This window comes from Haliotis rufescens, unplaced genomic scaffold, assembly GCF_023055435.1.
Source record: "Haliotis rufescens isolate VD_foot unplaced genomic scaffold, xgHalRufe1.0.p SCAF_2, whole genome shotgun sequence".
NCBI lineage: Eukaryota > Metazoa > Mollusca > Gastropoda > Lepetellida > Haliotidae > Haliotis > Haliotis rufescens.
The window spans coordinates 60,851,716-60,867,051 of NW_025963890.1; the positions used below are offsets into that span (position 1 = coordinate 60,851,716).

Here is a 15,336-nt window from a genome sequence, read left to right on the forward strand (position 1 = left end):
ATATTTGTAGTGGTAGGAGTGAGTGAGTGAGTTGGGTTTTATACCATTTATATCATGGCGTGTCAGCTTAATGCGGAAAGAAAGCAAGTCAGACCTTACCCTTTTCGTGAAACTCCCGAGCACGAGTATTGTGCTGACAAAGTTCGATGGGAAATATTCTGCCAAGAAAATAGACACTTATACCATTGTATACAGCAACCCCCCCACCAATCAATGCACTGTCATGACAAAATAAACAACATAAATGTATTATATTTCTATTATTTTTATCCCAACACTTCCAATTATAAATTTGTGAATGTGTCCTAAATTAGTTCATATATTTCATGTCTTCATCTCACTTAAATTGTTCATCTCTCCTAATGTTAACTACTGGTAACTATGACGACCATTTATCACTTCTACATTTTGTTCTAACATGCAACACAGCTTGTAATGGAATCACACTATCAATTACAAGAAACATTCAAAGTTGAACATTTTCCTCATTTAATAAAATATATTGGTTTGAAAATAAAATTGATTTTGTAGTAGTAGTAGTAGTAGTAGTAGTAGTAGTAGTAGTATATACATATGATTACATAAAGTGTCCAAGAAAAAATCTGCTTATGAATATGAGACACTAAAATGTGTACTTGTATGGGATGCATTAAATTGTAACTTATAACAGCTTTAATAAGAAATATGTTATGACAATTGTTTGATGTCTCTTAAACTTCTTAAAAAGTGTTGAGGCCAAAACTTAGTAAAAGATTTTGAAGTTTAATATAATTCATTAGAAATACACACTTATGTTAATAATTAAATTATGAAATAGAGGATTCTGTATAAATGCTGCATTAAAACAATTAAAATGCAAGTCATAATGATAGTGAGGGGCGGTCGGGTAGCCTAGTGGTTAAAGCGTTTGCTCGTCAAGCTTGTGAAGCCCATTTCTGGTGTCCCCCTGCCATGATTTTGCTGGAATATTGCTAAAAGCGGCATAAAACCAAACTCACTCACTCTGTATGTGTGAAGCTAATTTCTATTTATTTTTCCCTTATCATGTGCTTATAGATCTTTGTACAAAATAGCTGTTTTGATGCAGTCTACACTTCCTAATTAGCAGGTTCTACTAATCCTTTCTAATCATCTTCTCCAATTCAACGTGAGATGGGCTGTATGGTGACAAAGAACAAATATTGGTACTACCATCCGAACCTAAAGTAAATCTAAACAAAACAGCCATTTGTATTTTCATGGCATTGGCTGAACGACTGGAACAGGCAGATGCGTAGACAGAGAAGGAAAACTCTTCTGTTTTTAGATAAAGCTCCATCTCATCTAATAAGCAGGTTCCACTTATCCTTTCTAATCTTCTTCTTCAATTCAACGTGAGATCGGCTACATGGTGTCAAAGAACAAATATTGGTACTACCATCCGAACCTAAAGTAAATCTAAACAAAACAGCCATTTGTATTTTCATGGCTTTGTAAATAAACAATTATTTCAAGCTACTTGTAACGCCAGTGACATCAGATTTAGGTCATGCTTTACAGAAGTTCTACATATCAAAATGGGGAATGTGAAGACCTCCCCTCCCCTAATTTCCCTTTCATCTGGAACGGAATCTTAAGTCTAAGAACTTTGTAAGAAGATAGCAGACATGTAGAGCATATGGGAAGATTTGATATTGATATTGAAATTTGAAATGGTTTTTGCTATAAACTCTTAAGGGAGTGTCACTTGATGCAAGCATTATTTGAATGGAACATGGCGTAGTAGGGACGTGCAGGGATTTATCCAGGATTCCAGAGTCAGTGCCCCTATCAGGCAAAATAAATCGTTATTTTGTTCAAACTTGGGATTCTTTTTATACTTCTTACTTATTTTAAAATTCAGAGGCATTTTACCAATGTATTTTGAGATTGCATCCAATGCAATAATATAATACTAAACATTAAAACCACTTCCTCTTTCTTGGTCCTGTTATCAGTGAAAGAAGGTAACCTCTACAAAGCCAAAAAAGTTATATTGGTTATATATGCCATGTGGATATGTGGATATGTGATATACAGTGGAATCTGTCCAAATTGGACCGTCAAATTTGGACTTTGGTGAAAACCTGACTTTATCTCCGGTCCCCTCAGTTCCTTAGTAAATTATCATTACTCTAACTGACCTACAACTCTCTAATTCAGACTTTACACTTCGGATTTTGGACTAAAATTACGATCCAAAAAAACAATTTTATTATACTATTAAAATGAAGCTGTCTTAATCAGTCTGGACCTGACTGGACCGGATAGGACTGGATGTTCCCTCACTTTGAAGTAAGCTCAGTCATTGTCAGCTAAAACAACATAACAACATTGCAAATCCTGCATGTAATCCTATTGATCTTAACACTTTGTTGTCCACCTAATTAATTAGAATTTTCTCACCTGTTAATGAAACTTATTAGAATTAGATAATGAATAGAATTAGCACGGTATATGCTATTAATAAATCTTGTGTCTTGAATGGACTCACATGAACTCGGTGTAATCCTGCTGTAAACCAGATTTTTTAAATGGTCCCGACCAAGTCTGAACTGGACAGATTCCACTGTATATTAACTAAATAGGGAAATGTTTTACTTCTAATGTGGGAATTTTAATGACGTTTGCTGCAGACTTGTGGCGAAACATCGGCCTCTGAGCTGGTCTAGATAATTCCCTGCCATCCATTTACTGGTAAGTCAGGATAAGTTGAGCTTAGTGACCTGAGAATTGCCTGCTGGAGCATACCCTTGTGATGAAAGGGGTAGTGGGTTGTCTGCGACAAGCAGTACAATGGATATGTGCATGTCCTGTCTCGGCTAACAATGAGTTCTAGTGGCAAGTTCAATAGCACAGAATAGTATGTGCTGATGTGAGGTACCCGATGACTGTGAAAACAGTGACAGCAAATTTGCATGGATAACAATTGAGAAGTATCATGACAGACAGACCACTGGCAATGCCAGCTCTTGAAAATGCTTGAGATATATTTGTACATTCTTTCTCCATGTAATTCATGACATTATAGGCCAATTCTTGAGCCAGAGAATGTGTGATTTAGCCATGCTTACCTCGCTTTGACATGTTTATTTGTTTGTAATTAACTTTTATAAAACGGCTTTTAGAGAATTCTGATATCGACTTGTCACACCGACCCTTAATAGTCTTATGAGCAACACGTGTGTCCATGGGAAAGTAGTCATTTTCGTCGTCATGACCTGCACGTGCACAACATGCGTACACCCTCTCCAACTCTAACAAACCAAATATGTTTGCCCAAATTCTGTACACCACCCACTTGTCTCAAACCCGTTTTGTGAGTTGGTTCAACTTATCCTGGACTACCAGTAATATTCTAAGCAGGGGATTTTTGATAGAGACAGAATATTTTCTAGGTCACTGCTTTAAGAGACACATGTTTTTCCAAACATTCATCTGTGAACCAATAATATATTTGTCCTGGTGTGAGTTCAGTGGGTAAATCTCTGTATGACACACATAAATCCCCAATGACCATGATCTGTTAATAGGGCATATGTTACTCTGGCATGGCAATCAGCCGAGAACTATTTAGTATCTAGTGTTACACTGAAACACTGCATTACAGTAACATCCTGCTGATGGTGTTGTGTGCTGCTGCAGTAAGCTATACTATCATCTCCATCGTAGGATAGGTTGTTATCAAGCTTTTGGTAACAGTTGTACTGAATAGCTTAGGCCACACATTTTTGTTTTTCGTTTCACTGGCCCATTGCCCCTACTGAAAATCAGCTGGAAAAGAAATAAATTAAACAGATAGAGATTTATTTTTATTGTATCTTCTGCTAGTAATATAGACCCTCTCACACGATATTAAATGTTATATGTCAATTCCATGTCTACATCACTATCAGTTATTCAAGAAGCCAGCTGCAGCTTTAACTCCACGTCAGAATGACTTTTACGTAAATACATAAATGATTAACATTGCTATTTATTTATATTTTTATTGACCAACCTTGTGTGGAAAAGCTGGAATAAATCCTTGAAACATAAAATTAAAAAAGTGTGGCCTTATGTAAAGGTTAACATGTACACAGTAGGGATGGGATGGGTACCCGGGTCTGCTTGGTACTGAGTAGGACCCGGATACCCACAGGACTACCCGGACCCGTGGTTAGTCACGTGATATATTGTTTAATGACAAAAATTATCAAGAACTCTATGGTTACACTACAAGTAACTAATGTTCGCATTTCTTTCTGACTAAGCACCCATTCCTTCTGATTATTCATATGGTTGAATAAAGATGTAACTTAATTCAGCTTCAGTGTATGAATGACCAGATTGTTTAATACATGTATCTAAATATGTTTTGCCAGGGCTATGCTAAAAATGTACCCAATCGGACATTTTGAGACATCTCCTGAGACCTACAGTGGGTACCCAGGTAGGGTTGGGTCGGGTAATAGGGGGATGGGTACCCAGGTAGGGTTGGGTCGGGTAATAGGGGGGTGGGTACCCAGGTAGGGTTGGGTCGGGTAATAGGAGGGTGGGTACCCAGGTAGGGTTGGGTCGGGTAATAGGGGGGTGGGTACCCAGGTAGGGTTGGGTCGGGTAATAGGGGGGTGGGTACCCAGGTAGGGTTGGGTCGGGTAATAGGGGGGTGGGTACCCAGGTAGGGTTGGGTCGGGTAATAGGGGGGTGGGTACCCAGGTAGGGTTGGGTCGGGTAATAGGGGGTTGGGTACCCAGGTAGGGTTGGGTCGGGTAATAGGGGGGTGGGTACCCAGGTAGGGTTGGGTCGGGTAATAGGGGGGTGGGTACCCAGGTAGGGTTGGGTCGGGTAATAGGGGGGTGGGTACCCGGGTAGTAAATTTGGCCTCGTCCCAGCCCTAGTACACAGGTGGCCCAGTGGAGGAGGGTGATGCTGGGTGGTCAGTTGTATCACTTGACCAACAAGGATTGAATATTCATTGGAAATATCTGCGAACACCTTGAGGTTTGATGGGATGTAGTACTCAAGACAGATTTTTTATTGAAAAAAGGTGAATTGTTTCACGGAAAACCTGTGTAGTCAGTGCAAAACTGATAAAAGTTTTATTATTATTAAATGCCCCAATCTGATAAGTGCCCCCTGACTAACTTTTTAGACAATCTGGTCCTAATCTTTAGCTTGAAAATTTCTGTATTGTCTGACAGTCTGTATTTTATTATTGATGTTGCAGATCTTTTTACAGTAATCAAAGTCCTACATCATGACTGTGGAATATATTTTTTTTATGAAACAAATCCAATCTAGATATATATACACGAGCATGCCTAGCCAGCTCTAGCTAGCACTGATCAGCCCCAGGAAAATTATGTATTTTAGTTTTTGAGGAGAGAAATGCTTTGTGTAATATAAGATTTCATAGACTATTTGTTAGTCTACAGTAACAGCAGTGTAGAACATTTTGGAAAGGGTTTATAATGCCTTGTAGCCATCATTGAAAATGAATTATTTTTATGGATGTTAATCTTTTCTCTTCCGCTCAATCTATGACAACAAGTTTAACTTGTGTATGGTTTTACTGTGCCCCTAGTCGACTTTCTAAACGCACAGGGCACTCACTACTGCTAATACGGTACTATTGAATTGTTAATTTTTCAGGTTACCTGTGTAAAACTTGGTAGAATTAGGGATAATTGATATGTCTATAGGTTTGCGTTAAAAGGAACAAAACAAATCCTGTTTGCGGGATTTTACAGATTTCATTTTTAGGGTTGGCCGATCTGTGTAAAAATTATTGCCACGAATGAAGAAATCCTCTGTTATTACAGTCTTGTTGCTTTGTGCGATCATGAGTGCATTCATGGTGCAGATATTGACACTGATGCACAGTGATGGGGAACACCTGGGCCTCCCTTCCCACAGATATCAGGTGAACGCAATCTCTCATTACACCTCAATAGTTAATAATCACTTCAGGTAATCGGTACTTTCTGCTTAGAAACAAGTAAGCATGGGTTATGTTTTGCGGCATTTACCACTCAAAGGAAGGGAACTTATCATGTTTGTGCAGAATCACTTTTCATCAGTAGATAAATGATAAAATTACTTCCTTTTTTTGTAAGCACACATCAAAGAACAAATCTAAAATAATTGTCCCACTGCATCAATTTTGACATTTCACAGCCATTTGATGTAATTGGGAATGAAAAATGACCTCAATATAAATCACTAAAAGACTTTAAAAAGATCTGATTTACATTTTGTTGCTGAATCAAAGCACTAAACATTTAATAACTATAAGACTAAGCACTTAGGTTTATCAGGGGATTTTCTTTTGGCAATTAAGTCTCGCTGAGAATATATATTTCATGCTGTTTCTTAAGTCAATATGTATTCCGTCAGTTTGCTTGACATTCCTTCGCCTTGAACATGTTGAGTAGAATGTGACACATCCTTGTGTGAGGGTCAAGTCTCATGTTCATAAGGGGTGGTTGGGTAGCCTAGTGCTAAAGGTATTCACTCGTGCCAAATCTCTGGGTTCAGTTCCCATACAGTATAATATGAAGCATCCCTTGCTGTGATATTGCTGGAATATTTCTAACAGTGACATAAAACAATCCTCACTCATTTTAATAAAGGATTAAGCTTGTGTGAAGCTGTCATATCCATACAGGTAATATATGGTGTTATGTTGACTTGCCTTAGATCACCTCCGTGTGATGGAGAGAGTCGAGTCGGTATTGATGGAGCGTGTTGACATTTGTATGATTTTCACAACGAGCTTGGCCTGATTGCAATGAATGATGTTGACCTGACATGAAGCTAAGTGTAAACTGCTTCCCATTCATCATGGTGTAGCAGTGGGCTCTATATTGTCTTGTGTTGGGAGCTGTGTTTTTATTTGACAAGCAAATCCATTTCAAATATTGACCCATTTGGTCGTGTCATGGCTTGTTATTGACTCCAGCACCATGAGGAAATCATACACTATGCCTACTTTTACCATTATTACCATGATTCCTCTCTCCACACACCTTGTCTGTGCTTGCGCTAAAGTGTCATTACACGGCAACAGCGTATTATCCTTCTCTGGTGTTTACAATAGTACTTACGCTTCATAGATGAAGCATTGATTGTAAACAATTGCAAATTTTTCTGTCCTCCATGGGCTTGGTAGCAGTAATATTGCTAATGGAAAAACCACCAGTTTGTCCAGACCTTTGGCATGAATGCATTGTGATAAAATTCATTATGGACTGTGTATGGGCTGCATAATCATTAGTGAGGTGCGATGTCCACACGAAGCTCTTGGCACCGTCATCGGTAGGGTTGTAGTGCAACTGTTGACTCCGCAAACATTGATGGCAGGAGTGGCATAGAGAGGAGGTTCAGAGCGAGCAGACGACGGTTGACAGCAGCAGCATCAACTGTGCGGTCTGGAGATTCTCACCGATGTTCCTCAATTGATAATGCTCAGTCAAGATTAACGAGGGTCAATTTGCATGGTGGATTGGCTGAATGGGATGCCTTGGATTGCAGTGTAGGTTTGGTGTGGCAGCGCGGCAGAGAGGAAGTGGGCCTTGGTGTGAGAAGCGTGCAGTGTGTGGGGAAGCAGCCCATGTGACACAAGTCTCAGAGATGACTGCGGCTTTTCTCTGTCACAAGTGAAGCAATTACAATCCTCTAAGCTGTCATTATCGAAGATGTCTTGAATTTTGCATCTGCTTCATTCAGTGGTTAGCTATTGCAGTGGTATGAAGCAGGCAGGCAGTGAATAGTTTCAGTGAAAACTGGTTTTAATGCCTTACAACTCGGCTCAAGCTTGCAGAAGAAAACTGACAGCTTTGTTGGAAGCAGACGGACTCTTCCTGTGTTTTTGTGCACTTCTTACCATCCCTTTTTTCTCGCAGATACTTGAGTGCACGTGCTTCCAGTAGTGGGGATGATTTGGGGAAAAGTAATTTTCCTGTAAAACACAGCCTCTTCCTGGTATAATTGCTGCTGTGGTGCAGTTATTGTAGCAATCAAATGGTAATTGAAGACAGTTACCGTGGCGACTTGAACATTGCCAGAGGACATTGTGGCATTATATAGTGTCATCAACTGAAAAACAGAAGGAATGGAGCATTGTGGCACTTTACAATTTAATGTCTCCTTCATGAATATTCATTGGAAATATCTGCAAACTCCTTGAGGGTTGATGGGATGCTGTACTCAAGACAGATTTTTATGAAAAAAGTGAATTGTTTCACAGAAAACCTGTTTGTGTAGTCAGCGCAGTATTGACAAACTTTGATACCAGACTAACAAGAGCGTCTTCAAAGACTGTGAAAAGATTTTTAATGTGATAGCCTTCCTGTGAACATGACCGCTGGCTGTTCTCTGAATATTGATAATCTTGACCTGGCCTTACCTCAAATGGAAAGTTGATATAATTTTGTAGCAATTGGCTGAATAATTGGACTGTGCATTCACGTGGCCCTCGAAAAGAAGAATCAATTGGCAGTATTTGTGATATCAACTCTTAAAGACAAAACACCTTCGGGAAATACGAGGATATAATAGCCTTTCTTTTTATTGTTGAAGTTTGGACAAACTATTGCTGGGATTGCGTCAGAGTTTGAAAAAACCCTGCAATGATCATTTTGACAGCCTGTCTTTTATCTCACAGAAAATTCAGGCAAGCTTTGCGCTGACAGAATCATGGTGCCGTTTACGTCATGCCTTTGCTTTTCGAGAAATTGTGCTTCAAGACGATGGCGTTTTGTCCGAGGCACGATGACCCTTGACATAGCAGAGAGTGACTCAGTTGCCGATGAGGTAATACTTTCAGATTCCATGTGGCCTTTTCTATGCTCTGACGTATGCTTGAATATCTCTTTCTGTGCAACTGATCTGGGTTTAATCGGGTTAAGCAAAGTCCATATGAGGTCTCATGTAGTTCGATGCATCACTGTTTGAGATGCTATGTTGGATTTTCTGTTGAAAACTCCCATTACAAGAAAATTAAATTGCAATTACATTTTATTGATTTTTTTCCGCAATCAATCAGTGCTTTTATGTGACCAGTTGTGAAAAGTGATAATATTCCTTTGTGATGCTGTAGTAACTGTACAATGCTATTTTGTGTCTTAATCAAATTGAAAAATGTCTATCATTACTATAGGGTTTTGGCAGTGGGTTTGAATGTTTAGCAAATCTAATACACAATGAATGTGGCAAGGCAGTTTTTTCTTAACATTTAATATGATATGATTTCTCTTCTGTCAGTGGAAATAAACAAGCATGTATCATTTTACAAAGCAATTACTCGTGTGAAGATCCGGGTTAGAATTGGCCTTCAGCAACCCATGCTTGTCATAAAAAGTGACTAAGGGATCGGATGGTCAGACTCATTGACTTGGTTGACACATCGAATCCCAATTGTCCTGATCGATGCTCATGATATTAATCATTGAAATGTCTTGTCCAGTCTCGATTATTTACAGATGATTATTTATCATATAGATGGAACATTGCTGAGTGGCGTGTTAAACAACAACAAAGCAACATACAATAATGTTGTTGAACTACAGCGGGGTATCAATGGTGACTTCACAATTTACTCAAAGCGTGACTAATCTCACATTTTCACATTTTCAGTAGAACTATGCATCTTAAGAAGGTATTACTGACAAATGGCAGCTTCTGTTGCCTCTTGTATCCCTGCACTAATATGCAATCTCTGAAATACTAGATGACCTTTCTGTATGTTATATGTAACACAATTTTGATTGCAGAAGCAGTCTAGACAGTTCGGTATTGTAAAAGACGAGTAATCTAGCTGCTGCAGTAAAAAAGATTAAAATTTACAATGTTACGTCAAGGAGGTAGAGTATCTGTGGGGAAAGAACTACATGCAAGATGAATCGTAATGGAAAGGATATTATTTTTGGACAGAGGTAATAGAATTGGAAATTCATACGTAGGCAGGTTTCATTGTGAAATTGTCACACTACAGAGACACAGTAGGGGTGAAATGTATTTTCGTGAATTTTTATGTGACGATACGATACACGATACATTTTTCCCTGCATCGATACAAGAGATACACTTGCTGAAATAAATTACTTAATACTCGTTTAATGACCCCTGGTGTTTTTGTAAGTCCGATATTGCAAAATATGTTGTAATTAGCGTTTCAAGTCCACTACCATTAATAGCCATTCCGAACGTGTGTCTACAGCTAGCTTTTCCTTTTGAACCTGCTCAGAAATATTTATTGTCAAGAAGTTTCCATGCGATTTGATGTAAATATGAGTATCGAGATACGTATCGTATCATGACCGATGTATAATGATGCTTATCGTATCGTACCTTGCTGTATCGTTTCACCCCTTCTATACAGTTGGGTATGATTGGCCATTTCATGAAATTAATATTAATATCAGCTTCAAGTGAAATGTTAAAATATATTTCTGTGTCTATTCTTGCTTTTAAAGGTTATTGTCATGTTATGTTTCATAGCCGCATTTTAGTTATGATGAAAGATGTAACAATGAAGCTCTTACAGCAAAGGGAAATATTCTCTTAAAGCATTTGAACTGAGATTCTACTGCAAACAGGCAAACTAGAATTGTTTCCTAGATCTTCAAGCAAGTAAGCAATTTGCTGTGCAGAGTTGTGTTCTTTGGGTATACCAAGACCCTATGATCATCAGTTCGAATCCCGGTTTGCCCCTATTATATTATAAAATAATTCCTATATTGCTTCATGCAAGTAAACAGATTCTGTTTCCTATATCTTACCTCATGCAAAGAAAAAAGGACTCTTTCCTATATCTTATTTCAAGCAAGTAAACAAGCACTGTTTTCTATATCTTACTTCAAGCAAGTAAACAAGGACCCTCTCCTATATCTTATTTCAAGCAAGTAAACAAGGACTCTTTCCTATATCTTACTTCATGCATGTAAAAAAGGACTGTTTCCTATATCTTACTTCAAGCAAGTAAAAAAGGACTGTTTCCTATATCTTACTTCAAGCAAGTAAAAAAGGACTGTTTCCTATATCTTACTTCAAGCAAGTAAAAAAGGACTGTTTCCTATATCTTACTTCAAGCAAGAAAAAAAGGACTGTTTCCTATATCTTATTTCAAGCAAGTAAACAAGGACTGTGTATTGTCTAATATAGACATGCTGAAGTGGTCAAACCATTATATTCCAGATCTTCTGTGTATTGTCTAATATAGACATGCAGTAGTCATGGTAGTGCCCAAACCATTATGTTCAAGATCTGTGTATTGTCTAATATAGACGTGCAGTAGTGCTCAAAACATTATGTTCAAGATCTGTGTATTGTCTAATATAGACGTGCAGTAGTGCTCAAACCATTATATTCCAGATCTACTGTGTATTGTTTAATATAGACATGCTGTAGTGCTGAAACCATTATATTCCAGATCTACTGTGTATTGTCTAATATAGACATGTCGTCGTGCTCAAACCATTATAGTCCAGATCTGTGTATTGTCTAATATAGACATGCAGTAGTGCTCAAACCATTATGTTCAAGATCTGTGTATTGTCTAATATAGACGTGCTGTAGTGCTGAAACCATTATTTTCCAGATCTACTGTGTATTGTCTAATATAGACTACTATAGTACTCACACCATTATGTTCGAAATCTGTGTATTGTCTATAATATGGACGTGCTGTAGTGCTCCAACCATTTTGTTCCAGACCTACTGTGATGTTGACTCAGATGGCATATGGATTTTGAATTATTTATTCCGTCAATGTGACATTTCTGTACACAAGCTAGTGGACTGTCTCCTCTAATTCAACAGATTCTAAAGTGCCATTTAAACATATCTTCTGTGACATTTTCCAGATGGCACTATTTTTGGCATGTAAGATGATCATATTTTCAGTTGTTTGAATCAGATTTATAATTAGCAGTCTCATAAAGCTATATTCCTAGAAATGGTTTGTACTGATAAGTAGTCGTTATACAGTGCCTGATGCTCACTTGTTTAATAGAGCGGGCTGACTTGGAGGTTGGCTGGATACATTGTGTGACTCCGCTTACTTACTTACTTACTTTAGAGATTTAACGTGCGCTTTCTGACTGATGCGTATTTCGCAAACGGGCCCAGCCAGGCCATTTAATGTGTTTCCGAAAGGGGCGAAAGTGGTCTGTGCAACCCAAGAGGGGGCTTTAGGGGTTGCTTATATAGAATTTGGGAATTTTGAGATTTGGAATAGATGCCGATGGGGGTGTGACTCCGGCTGATTTTGCGTCTTTGTATTAAGTGGCACTGATGACTGCTCATCTAATTAAAGATAGCCAGTGATTGATTGTTTCAAGCTCTGATTTATCCCCAGACAAGGATTACATTTATTATTGCTGTTCTTCAGCTCTGAAGGGTTGTCTGTCAGTGAGGGGGCTCGGGTGGCCCAGCCATCTAACACACTGCAATTCAAGGTGCAGAGTTGTGTCCCTGAGGCGTGCAAGAAATCTATGATTGTGGAGTCTAAACCTGGTTCATCATGATTATGTTTCTAGGTTTGTCAAGACCATACTCTGGGTTTCAACAAAGTGGTACACATCTGAGACCTGCATCACTTTGGGCTTTTCTCCCACATCAAGCTGACATGTTGATGTAATGTTCAAAGCATGGTTAAGCCAAACTCGCTCGGTCACTCATTCTAGCCACATGTCTTTTGGCAAAATGTTTATTAACAAGCAGCAACTTGTGCAGATGATGTGATGATTTTCGATCATGTGGTACTTTACGTCTTCCAGCCTTTTGATGCTGCTCAATGACTTCCTTGAACTACTGATTTGTCAGGTCAAGACTTGATCAGTTACTCACTAACTTAGTTCCTGATACTGTTCATTATTTGAGTTTGTCAGCTCAAGCTTCTGGGTTCTTCCGAAGTGGTACATGATTATGAGGACATATTGATTGGTTGGTTGATTGTTGTTTACCTCCGCACTCAGCAATAGTTCAGCTATATGGTAACCGTCTGTCAATTATCGAATCTGGACCAGACAGTCCAGTGATAAACATCATGAGCATCCATGCAATTGGGATATGTTCATGCGTCAACGTATGCTCCACGCGCCTCTCACGACAAGCGTGGGTTGCTGGGGACCAATATTCTTACCCGAAATCCCCTCAGATCAGCCCGAACATAACTGAAATACTCTTCATGTAAACCCGACTCACTCACACAAAGGCCCCGTGAAGATCCGGGTAGAGTATGGATAAAGAATAAATACATTCTGTGGTAACACTTAACCTAATTTTTAGATTTGTCATTAATTGGTACACATTGGGAACATCTTTTCTTAACGTATATACTTCTCTTCATGTTTCTATGGTTCGCAACCCGTGAAGATCTGGGGTAGAATAGGTCTTCAGCAACCCATGCTTGCCTCCCCGTGAAGATCCGGGGTAGAATAGGTCTTCAGCAACCCATGCTTGCCTCCCCGTGAAGATCCGGGGTAGAATAGGTCTTCAGCAACCCATGCTTGCCTCCCCGTGAAGATCCGGGGTAGAATAGGTCTTCAGCAACCCATGCTTGCCTCCCCGTGAAGATCCGGGGTAGAATAGGTCTTCAGCAACCCATGCTTGCCTCCCCGTGAAGATCCGGGGTAGAATAGGTCTTCAGCAACCCATGCTTGCCTCCCCGTGAAGATCCGGGGTAGAATAGGTCTTCAGCAACCCATGCTTGCCTCCCCGTGAAGATCCGGGGTAGAATAGGTCTTCAGCAACCCATGCTTGCCTCCCCGTGAAGATCCGGGGTAGAATAGGTCTTCAGCAACCCATGCTTGCCTCCCCGTGAAGATCCGGGGTAGAATAGGTCTTCAGCAACCCATGCTTGCCTCCCCGTGAAGATCCGGGGTAGAATAGGTCTTCAGCAACCCATGCTTGCCTCCCCGTGAAGATCCGGGGTAGAATAGGTCTTCAGCAACCCATGCTTGCCTCCCCGTGAAGATCTGGGGTAGAATAGGTCTCCAGCAACCCATGCTTGCCGTAAAAGGCTACTGTGCTTGTTGTAAGAGGCGACTAACGGGATTGGGTGGTCAGACTCGCTGACTTGGTTTATGCATGTGATTGTATCCCAATTGCGTGGATCGATGCTCATGATGTCAATCACTCGATTGTCTGGTCCAGACTTGATTATTTACAGACTGCGGTCATATAGCTGGAAAAAAATGCTGAGTGCACCGTTCAACAACAAACAAACAAACAAACAAACAAACAAACACATAGGGTCAATACCAGTAAATAAATGTCATTTCTTCAAAAGTAAGGAGAGTTTACATCAGATACCAAATGCTGATGTCATGTCATGGTAAAGTGTCTCCTTCTGAGTCAAGTTATCCAAACATGATTTGTTTCTTTAACCCCCTAAGCACATTTTCTTGGCATTCAATATATCCAAATGAACATATAATCTGATGGATGTCTCCACTGGTAATATAAATTAGATTTTGTCGGAGAAGGATGATTTTCCCTCTTGATCGAGTTGCATGTCGTGAAATCCATCAGCGCGCTCAACACCTAGTTCCAGATCGGTCAGCGTGTAGCGTGAAGTCCAGTGTAGTGCAGAACTGATCGAAAGTACCGTATTTAGTGCTATTGGGGTTGTGATACATATTTCATCACAAGAGTTGCAATACGTTCATATCGTCAAAGTAGTGATATTTCAAATTTATGCAGTATTATGTTCATGGTCATGTATTGGTCATGTTTTTGTTTTTCAATATTGTCTTTGTACAGCCTTTGTATTGACTGCTGTGTGCTAGTAGGGTGGCCTAGTGGGTAAAGTGCTTGCACCATGCTGAAGACCTGGGTTTGATTCCCATTTGAACAATGTGTGAAGCCATTTCCGTGAGTTCTCTGACATGGAAGTGCTGGTATATTGCTATCAGTGATGTTAAACCTCACATCCAAGTCTATGGAGTCACAGACCTGAAACCAACCAGAATCACGAAGGTGTAAGCCCTGTTAATCATTAGCAGTACTGCCAATTGTGATGTTGCTGGAATATTCCTGATATTCTGCCATCACTCACTCACTCAATTCTATGAAGTCTGAACTCTCCAATCACCTCTTGTCACCATCATATTGTCATACAGACCCTGAAACAAATATATCCAATACAACCCATGCAAGTCTATAATGTTTGGCAAGTCTAGATTACTGCAGTGTCTGAGAATGAAGAAAGTCTCTGAGCTCCTTTTTATTATATTTTAGAACTATTAGTTAACAACAGTTTTTTGTAAGATATGTTCATTTCAGAGACTAGATGGTAGTCTAACAATCATGTCAAAGTCCATTTTTCAGTCT

At 39.4% G+C, this 15,336-nt stretch overlaps 1 protein-coding gene across 2 annotated transcripts in view; it reads left to right on the top strand.

Moving 5' to 3' along the window:
- The window catches only part of LOC124143327 (high affinity cAMP-specific 3',5'-cyclic phosphodiesterase 7A-like), a 94,873-nt gene that overhangs the window by 11,675 nt on the left and 67,862 nt on the right, over nt 1-15,336 (top strand). The window contains exon 1 of one of the 2 annotated variants that reach the window (XM_048400284.1): nt 7,341-8,814. The exons of the other annotated variant lie outside the window; for it this stretch is intronic. Coding sequence (XP_048256241.1) covers nt 8,698-8,814 — 117 coding nt within the window. The 5' untranslated portion in view covers nt 7,341-8,697. Of the gene's footprint in view, nt 1-7,340; nt 8,815-15,336 lie in introns of those variants that run through there. 2 annotated transcript variants of the gene reach the window in all.